The 10,245-nt window shown below is 44.5% G+C and overlaps 1 protein-coding gene across 1 annotated transcript; it reads right to left on the bottom strand.

Annotated features, from left to right (window-relative positions):
- Positions 1 to 486: 486 nt before the first annotated feature.
- Positions 487 to 8,205, bottom strand: treh (trehalase (brush-border membrane glycoprotein)). Its single transcript, XM_056283672.1, is given in 16 exon segments — positions 487 to 568; positions 570 to 588; positions 1,083 to 1,194; positions 3,172 to 3,194; positions 3,197 to 3,307; positions 3,403 to 3,618; positions 4,786 to 4,838; positions 4,946 to 5,059; positions 5,348 to 5,464; positions 5,671 to 5,763; positions 5,939 to 5,991; positions 5,994 to 6,041; positions 6,179 to 6,266; positions 6,376 to 6,509; positions 7,839 to 7,911; positions 8,150 to 8,205. Coding segments are annotated over 16 exon segments (1,392 nt in total).
- Positions 8,206 to 10,245: the final 2,040 nt, after the last annotated feature.

The raw sequence follows: 10,245 nt of genomic DNA, 5'->3' as shown, positions 1-10,245 counted from the left end.
TTACCTACCCAGGTCATGTGATGTGCTACTTCAGTACACGTTAACAACAAATATTACTGGGACCACTGCAGGAAATTGCAGATGAACATTTAAAATCCAGGAAGTCACATTATAGACACTACCACTGACTGCACCTGTCACAAATTGGCCACAATTTCGAACACTGACCATGCACGGTCCAGCCATGTACTAGGTTTTGCCCGAGTCTCGCTCCCACTGGAAAATATAAACTAGGCGTTAAAAAAACAAACTTATTTTCCTTTGGGCACAAAATCACCATGGATAACTCAATGCCCTTGTCCTGGTCATTGCACTAGCGCCTCCTCTGGTCGGTTGGGGTGCCCCTTGGAACAGCAGAGAGGGGGTGGAGCAGCGACCGGGATGGCTCAAGAAGAGCGGGGTAATTGGCCAGACACAATTAGGGAGTTGAAGGGGGGAAATTGGAAGAAAAAAAAAAAGCGTCACAGCAATACTCAAACCTAAGACTTACCTTTCAAACACAGCGCCATACCTGGTGCACGCCAACCGATTTGTCCTGATGCACCGCTGGGCCAAATCAAATGCCACTTGAGGGCAGCTTAGCTAAACCTAAAAAAAGATTAAAGGGGATAGTCATAATTACTAAACCTGGAAACATTTCTTTAGAACTGGTAAAGTTGGAAAACAACTGACGTTTAAAAAGACTTGTGTAGCAACCATGGGAATGGAAAAAATATGTATGTTGAATCCGAGAGTCTGCACAGAATGCATCTCAAGCATTACAGCAAAGCTAAACTTGCAAAAACTGAATTGATGAATCCTCACAGAGGCACCTGAAGAATCCCACAAAGCTACAAATGATTCAGGGAGGCCCGGTGGCTCACCTGATAGAGCGCACACCACGTCAGGCTGAGTCCTTACTGCAGTGGCCTGGGTTCGAATCCAGCCCAGGCCCTTTGCTGCATGTCATCCCCTCTCTCTCCCCTGCCTTTCCTGGCTCTCTCTTGACTATCGCTATCAAATAAAGGTGGAAAATGCTAAAAAAAAAATCTTTAAAAAGAAAAAAAGAAGCTTCAAATTATCCATAAAACATGGCTGCCTACCATCAGTTAGCATGCGCTGTAAAGGGGGCCATGCATTGGGGTAGTCTCACTGCTGCCCAGTCTCTCTCAGGGATGGTGACACTCTATTGGGGAACTGAGGAGCGCCACTCTCCTGCAGGGATGGGCTGACAAGGAAATACAGCTGTAACGTGAACGACAATTCTGCAGTGTGTGTCCACCATCTGCTGGAAGACTTGAGCACTGCTTATGAAATATTTTAACCAGCTATTTATGTAAGTTTAACTTCTAAAAACAGATTATAATTCAGAATTGTGATTTCAACTTCAGTGTACACACATTACATGCATTAGATTTACCCATTTTGTTCCATTCTTCCCTTGAGCGGTGGCATTCATTGATAACTGAGCTGTCCCAGCATCCATACATCAAAAATTGATGAACATTAATATTTTACTGCTGGCACCCAGTAATGCCTTCTTCTATTTGATTAAATTCACTTTCACATTGGCTGTAAAGTTGGTATGGTTCGAGGCTGTATAGTTAGTATCGAGTATTCCTTAAGTAGTGGCAGCCGTTATTTGTACAACTCAAACCAATATTCCCGTTCTGTATGTCTATTTGATAATGGCTGCTGCCAGTGCAATATTCTAACATGTGAACATTGTAGAGACCCATTATTTGAATTTATTTGCAGTTGCAAGCTTGTTAGATTATGCATCTTAATTTGCATAGCTTTCAGCAAACGTTTGATAATTGTTACAGAAGAGATTAAAAAGAATTCTTTAAACCCCTTATATTTCCCTTGCTTAGTTTCACTGACTGCAGATATTACTTTTATAATGTCTCATCCCATGTGCTTCTAATAAGGAATCCACCAAGTCAAATATGTGTATGCTTACTTGGGTATAAATCCGCTTCCGGTGTGGGAAGATGGTGGTGTGAATTCATGTTTGTGGCGGCCTCACCCAGTACCATCCATGCAGTGTCTTTGTCCACATCTGCGTCTAAGTTTGTCTTTGTTTGATAGCTGGAAGAACTGATGTTGGATCGGCTGAGGGAGCTTGGTCCGCTGCGTCCTGTGGGCCCAAGGACCACGGCCCTGCCTGGAGCTGTGTCTAAAGAGGAAACACCGAGGGTGGTCTGACAGGATGCGGAAGCGGGGCAGGCTAAGCTAACTGCTAGCCCATGCAGACTGGCAGTTCTGATAACACCGAGGGCGGTCTGGCAGCAGCATCACCTATCCTTGATTGTGTTTTTAGTGTCGTCGCGTGGAGTGCGGGGAGGTGTGTCGAAGGTGTCTGGCTGGGAGAGCTGGGGTTGGATCGGCTGAGGGAGCTTGGTCTGCTGCGTCCTGTGGGCCCAAGGACCACGGCCCTGCCTGGAGCTGCGCCCGAAGAGGAAACACCAAGGGTGGTCTGACAGGATGCGGGGTAGGCTAAGCTAACTGCTAGCCCATGCAGACTGGAAGTTCTGATAACACCGAGGGCGGTCTGGCAGCAGCATCACCTATCCTTGATTGTGTTTTTAGTGTCGTCGCGTGGAGTGCGGGGAGGTGTGTCGAAGGTGTCTGGCTGGGAGAGCTGGGGTTGGATCGGCTGAGGGAGCTTGGTCTGCTGCGTCCTGTGGGCCCAAGGACCACGGCCCTGCCTGGAGCTGCGCCCGAAGAGGAAACACCAAGGGTGGTCTGACAGGATGCGGGGTAGGCTAAGCTAACTGCTAGCCCATGCAGACTGGAAGTTCCGACCGTCATCCTGGCTAGCGTTCGTTCTCCTGGACAGTGATTTTTTTTTTTAAGATATGTGTTAGTTTGAATTATGTGTTCTGGTAGTTTTTGGATGTGTGTTTTTGTGTTTGTGTTGCACTGCTGTGGGCTGGGGGAAACGATGTGTCATTTCATTTAATGTGTGCAAGTGCATGAAATAAAATGACAAAGTGTTTGTGATTCTGAAATCAGATGCTGTCAGTCTGATCACCAGTTCACTTTTCTGTCTAAGTGTTACACATCAAACACTAGACAAGACAGCTCACTTCAACTTTCTCACAAAAAAAACAACAAACAAAAAAGGATTGTCAGGCATATTCCAAGACCCATCTGTGTGTTACAGTCAGGAAGAGAGCTTATACCAACCTTCAGATGCTGAACTGCTTTGCAGCCTGTGAGAAGCAGTCGGCCCAAATAGGTGATAGGTTGGAGGGGTAAAAGTCCAAGTGGCTTGAACGTGTTATCAGGTTGTAGTCAAACCAGGCGCCCTCATACATCGCAGCTGAAACATTATCAGGTGAAAAACCCATCACCACTGGGGCAGACTGACCAAACCTAGCCGGAGGTCAAAAGGCTGTTTGTCTGCTCACGGCTTACCTGCTCAGTGCTCACCCAGGATCCGGTGAAATGAAGCCAGCATTCTCTCGTTGCGGCACAGCAGCGCATTGAGATCAACAGGCAGGATTTGACTGGTGCGGGTGTCTCGGAGGGTGCCGTTGTTGTGGCCTTGCTTGTTCACATACCAACGAGAGGAGAAGTCCCAGCCGGACTCCGTCCCAGCCTTCAGGTCCAACCACATCTGCTCCTTAAGATCTGAGTGCAAAGGAGAGCACGGGGGAGGAGATGAGAAGGAACATAGCGTTGGCGCAGCAATGGATCTGCATCAAAAACAGTTGCGTTTGCTTATGAGTTCATGTGTGCCATCGCTGTTGTCCAGATAGGCAAAATGCTTTGCCTTTACCTATGACTAGCATAACAGATTTCAATTTTAAAAATGAATAACATCTCCTTTTTCTGTTTTTCTCCTGAATTACAAATCTTAATGGTAGAAATAACACTTCAATAGCACCATTTAACACTGGCATTTCTAAAATTTAAATACATATTTCAAACTATTCATTTTTGTATAACAGGAGGCAGCTCATCTCAAGACATGTGGTCAAAAAGCTTAAAACTCAGTTTGAGGGATATGTGAATTACATATTCATCTCCAACCATCTCCACACTCATTTTAAATGTAAAGGAGTAAAGTTTTTTTCCTTTAGTGTAGTTCAAACTGCAGCCGACTGAGCAGCACTGCATTTGATTTGAAAGATGCTCTTGGCTTCTTCCTCCATAAGCAAAAAGACTGATAATGTTCACATAAGCTACTAGTGACAGCGATCCCTAAGGCCACAAATATAAATCGGTGAATGGTAATATTTTTTCCCCTCCACCCCCCCCTCTTCTCCCCAATTGTACTTGGCCAATTACCTCGCTCATCCGAGCCGTCCCGGTCTCTGCTCCACCCCCCCTACCGACCCGGGGAGGGCTGCAGACTTCCACATGCCTCCTCTGATACATGTGGAGTCGCCAGCTGCTTCTTTTCACCTGACAGTGAGGCGTTTCACCAGGGCGACGTAGCGTGTGGGAGGATCACACTATTCCCCCCCCAGTTCCCCCTCCCCCCCAAACAGGCGCACTGACCGACCAGAGGAGGCGCTAGTGCAGCAACCAGGACACATACCCACATCCGGCTTCCCACCCAAGACAGGGCCAATTGTGTCCGTAGGACGCCCGACCAAGCCGGAGGTAACACAGGGATTCGAACGAGCAATCCCCGTGTTGGTAGGCAACGGAATAGACCGCCAAGCTACCCGGACGCTCATGATTTCCCCTGTTTTCAGTTGCTTTCATGTGAAAACAAATTGTATTGTATTTTTATATTTGAAATGCCATATGAATACACTCTGGTTAACAGACAGCCACCAGGTACATTACCATCTGTGAGTCCTTCAGCTAGCTCATCAGCATCTGTGTAGGACCCAGGCCTGATGAAGAGCAGACGCAATCTATTACATGGAAAATATGAAGACAAGTCCAGCACCAATTATATAGTAAACCAAAAAAGCAAACAAAACAGAGGGTTGAGACATATCTGGGTGAGCCCACCAGTAGATAATACCAATTCAGCTTTATCCCCTTTACTTCCACCGAAACTCAACGGTTGTTTATCCAAAACAGGTACTCCTGATCCAGGGTTGGTAAAGCTGCTCTAAACCATCACAGGTTTGAAGGTTAAGACACGCGCAGGGGCAAGATTTCAATTCAGCACACTTTTCACTCTGCGTTTCATCATTACACTCAAAGTTGAGAGGTCACAGTCAAATTAGGCCGATGAGGTGTCAGCATGAAAGGAAAACTGATGAAACGCTTGGGGTGCTGAGCACATAGGTACAGAAATGCAACATTTAAGTAGCCCATTCTGTTAGAGAGTAAATGCGTAGAGGCTGATGAAGAGCAGCATGCCTGGAGGAGGCATCAGTCTGAGCTTAAATATCACCTGAGGAACTCCATATCCTTGGTGGCTTGATAGAGGCTCTCCATGATAAGAGTTAGAAATGGTGGCTGACTTCTCCTTTCGTAGTAAATCCTCCCACTGTTTGGCACCGAGCCAGATCTGTAGGAGTGCAATGTGAATTAAAGTTTTCTAAGAAGCCTTGATTCCATCTGTACAGCGCTCCTAAGGCACATAGCACGCACGGGTGGCTCATTACTCAAGATGGGTCCTGCTGAACAACCTGCCGCTAGTAAATGCTTATATTTGTATGAGAGTTATTCCGGATGACAGGCGCTTTTTTTTTTTTTAAGAGTGTTGATGCTTACCACTTGACAAGAACAAGGAAGTTCTGAATCATACCGTAGACTGTGTCTGTCATCTCTGACAGGAGTAGTCCATCGATGACCCAGTAGGAGTCCCTGTTGAGAACAGCGCAGCACATGTCAGCATCTGCTTAGGCACCTGAGAAGGCTTCCAGCTCACAGACCTGTGAGTAGATCTGGTTTCTACCTCCCCAGGCTCTGACCCAGTGAGATGATACTCTGCTCTCAGACAGACAGTCGTAGAGGTAGGCAGCATCACTCACTCACTCACCGATAGTACAATTCTCTGAAGCGCCCTCCTGGCACAATGACAGAAGGGGGGGTTTATATATCTGTGTGTACATCTCTGGGTGGTCTCTCACATCTGGGAATAGCTCATTTTGAATTTAGGTTTCTTAAAAACACAGAAGCTTTGATATGTTTGAATGTAACTGAACAAGCAAAATTCCCTGTACACTATGAAATGAGACTAGCTTCTCAAGAGATTCCACGAATGAATGAATGTCATCACCTTTCTTCTGAGAGCCTTCCACAAATGATGGAGCTTTTCAGCCCAATTGTGCAATTGTTGATCCGTTATTCTGTCCAGCAACTTTGGTCTGCAAGTAAAATCAAAATACAGGGGTGGCTTTCTAATGGAAGCACAAATCAAATTTAACACTATGGGCAACATCCGAGTCTGCTTCACTGCAAATCACAACACCTCACTTGTCATGCCAGTCTGGAGGGGTCCATGGCTCAAATTCTTTCCCTGGTTCTTCAAAGTACATGCTTAGGAATTATTGCAGTTTGGCAGATGGGATTGTGATGATGAATGATTCAATTAAAGAGTCTGTGAAAAGCTGACAACACAATATCTGAAAGATTAAAGTAGCAAGGCAATCAAGGCAAACACACGATGAACTTGAAGGGGGGAAAAAATAATTTCCCTGATGTACAGTGGTGCTTGAAAATTTGTGAACCTGTTAGAATTTTCTATATTTCTGCATAAATATGACCGAAAACATCATCAGATTTTCACACAAGTCCTAAAAGTAGATAAAGAGAACCCGATTAAACAAATGAGACAAAAAATATTATACTTGGTCATTTATTTATTGAGGAAAATTATCCAATATTACATATCTATGAGTGGCAAAAGTATGTGAACCTTTGCTTTCAGTATCTGGTGTGCAATTAGTAATTAATCTCAAAGAAGAATGGTAGGCAGTGTCTAACGCGTGATACTACCACCACCATGTTTCACAGATGGGATAAGGTTCCTATGCTGGAATGCAGTGTTTTCCTTTCTCCAAACATAACGCTTCTCATTTAAACCAAAAAGTTCTATTTTGGTCTCATCCGTCCACTAAACATTTTTCCAGTAGCCTTCTGGCTTGTCCACGTGATCTTTAGCAGACTGCAGATGGGCAGCAATGTTCTTTTTGGAAAGCAGTGGCTTTCTCCTTGTAACCCTGCCATGCACACCATTGTTGTTCAGTGTTCTCCAGATGGTGGACTCATGAACTTTAACAGTAGCCAATGTGAGAGAGGCCTTTAGTTGCTTAGAAGTTACCCTGGGTTCCTTTGTGACCTGGTCGACTATTGCACACCTTGCTCTTGGAGTGATCTTTGATGGTCAACCGCTCCTGGGGAGGGTAACAATGTCCTTGATTTTCCTCGATTTGTACACAATCTTTCTGACTGTGGATTGGTGGAGTCCAAACTCTAAACCTTTTCCAGCCTGATGAGCATCAACAACGCTTTTTCTGAGGTCCTCAGAAATCTCCTTTGTTCTTGCCATGATACACTTCCACAAACGTGTTGTGAAGATCAGACTTTGATAGATCCCTGTTCTTTAAATAAAACAGGATGCCCACTCACACCGGATTTTCATCCCATTGATTGAAAACACCTGACTCTGATTTCCCCTTCAAATGAGCTGCTAATCCTAGAGGTTCACATACTTTTGCCACCCACAGATATGTAATATTGGATAATTTCCCTCAATAAATAAATGACCAAGAATAATATTTTTGTCTCATTTATTTAATTGGGTTCTCTTTATCTTCTTTTAGGACCTTGTGAAAATCTGATGATGTTTTAGGTCATATGTATGCAGAAATATAGAAAATTGTAAAGGGTTCACAAACTTTCAAGCACCAGTGTACTTACCAGGGACTGTTCTCAACAAGGTATTTGTCAACATCAAACAGTTTTGCCTTTTGCACTTGCTGCAGGACTTCACCTGAGCAATATATTTCACTGGACAATTTAAAACATATGTAGCAGTGGATTAGTTTTCCTCACATTTACAAAATCTTGAAGCATGTTGTTTTAGTCATACCTGGGGCGATACATAACTGAACAAATCTTGAATCACTGGCACCCATTCGAAATAAAACACTTGACACCTGCTACAAAATCACCACTAAAAAAAAACAGGTTGAACCTGGGGTTTAGCTAATTCCTAATACACTGTATACCAACCGGTCACTCTGACTGTCGGCAGTTCTGTGCTGGGGGAGCGCGAGGGATTCTGGGACTGTTCACGTTCATGTTCAAGTTGTTTTAGTGATGTTGTGCTCATGTTTTGGTTATTGTGGTTGTGTTGTTTGTTTGGGGTTCGACTCAGACTAAGTAGATGACTGTTTTACTGACTGGAGGGCCGTGACTAGGAGTAATGTCTCTAATAGTGACGTTGGGGGGGAAACCATCGTTCGGCTGCCATTTTGGTGAGCGAATAAAAGAGCACTCCCTGGGTCGTGCAGTTTGGGACACGGGAGTTGCCATTAAAAAGAGATCTCTGCATCTCCACTCCTTACATGCCAGCTCGTCAAAAGCTCCATATTCTGCATCCTTCTCCCAATATACCCAGCATCTCTCCTCCACACATGTCCAAACCATCTCAATCTTGCCTCTCTTGCTTTGTTTCCAACCCGTCCAACCTGAGCTGTCCCTCTAATTTACTCGTTCCTAATCCTGTCCTTCTTCATCACTCCCAATGAAAATCTTAGCATCTTCATCTCTGCCACCTCCAGCTCCTCCTCCTCTCTTTTTGTCAGTGCCACTGTCTCCAAACCATACAACATAGCTGGTCTCACTACCATCGTAAAACAAATACAACACAGAAAAAGCAACTACAGCAACAAACAACAGATTAAGCATAGAATAAAAAGCAAAGCAACAATAAATTGCCTATATGCACACAGTGGTGCTGACGTAGTTCCGGTAAAATCTCTGCCAGCTTGTTCACTTCCGCTCCGCTAGCCATACCGTTCACATGATTTATGTTAAATGGCGGCGCCGTCTCAGAGAAAGAGGTTTAAGTTTCAACATACCGATAGCACGACAGCCGAGCCTTGCTGTGTGCCGTGGTACCAAGCCCCCAGTCAGTACAACAAAGCACTCAGTCTTCACACGTTTCCCTGTGATGCAGAAACCTGGTGAAAAGGGATCGTCGCTATCCGGAGGGGCAACTTCAACATTAGCCACCATACCTGCCCTTTTAGCCGGCATTTTAAAAAAGTTCGTGAGCCAGAGTCCGAGACAGGTCGGCGAGTGTTAAAGAAGGACGCGGTTCCGGCGTTGTTTGACTGAAACAGTTTCTCCATCCCACTTCCAAGACCGGGGGTTTGGGAGAGGAGAGAGCGGCCCACCGGACGAGGAGGCTGAAACAATCCCCGGAGACCACGACGACGCTTCGACTCCGGACCCTGCAGTTGTCGACTCAGCTCTGGATGAAAACACATCTGTCAGGGAGGAGATCAGATCCGCCAGCTGAGGACACGAATCCAGACGCTCACGGTGATAAAGCGGCGGTTTGACATTTGGCAAGATGCCACTGCCTCCATCCCCAAAAAAGTCCAGCAGAGGATGTGTATTGTCTTGAGGACAAAATGCCAATCCTGTAAATGGCAATTATCTGTATACTTACATGAAATCTGTTTTATTATGTTAAAGTTGTTTGAGATTGGTTTATTGAAATAATTTCACTTTGTTCAATGATGATGAAATGAGTTGTATACTATCAAATCAAATCAATGTTATTAGTATAGCCCAATATCACAAATTACAAATGTGCCTCAGTGGGCTTAACAGCAACACAGCATCCTGTCCTTAGACCCTCTCATTGGATAAGGAACACCTCCCTAAAAAACCTTTAACAGGGAGAAAAAATAGGAAGAAACCTCAGGGAGAGCACCAGAGGAGGGATCTCTCTCCCAAGACGGACAGCGTGCAATGGATGTTGTGTTCACGCAATTTACATAATACAACATTGAAAGAGGATAACACAATTATTATTATTATATTAATTATTATCTTGAGGATAAAAGGATAAAATGTTGAGGTGAGTGAAAATTGAGGATAAAATGTAAATAGCAAATATTTGTGTATACACTACATGAAGTCTGTTTTATAGTGTTCAAGTTATTGAATATTGGTTTACTGAAATACATTCACTTTGTTCAATTTAACTGGTACTCAGATTTTTTTGGTCACCCACCTGTCAGTTCTGCTCATTTACCTTTCTATAACGATTACTGTAGCTAATACAAGATACAACCTTCCAATGCTAATCATTTATCTTTATTTCAC

The sequence above is a fragment of the Lampris incognitus genome, chromosome 7, assembly GCF_029633865.1.
Source record: "Lampris incognitus isolate fLamInc1 chromosome 7, fLamInc1.hap2, whole genome shotgun sequence".
NCBI classification, from domain to species: Eukaryota; Metazoa; Chordata; class Actinopteri; order Lampriformes; family Lampridae; genus Lampris; species Lampris incognitus.
This window is presented reverse-complemented; position numbering and strand designations above follow the sequence as displayed.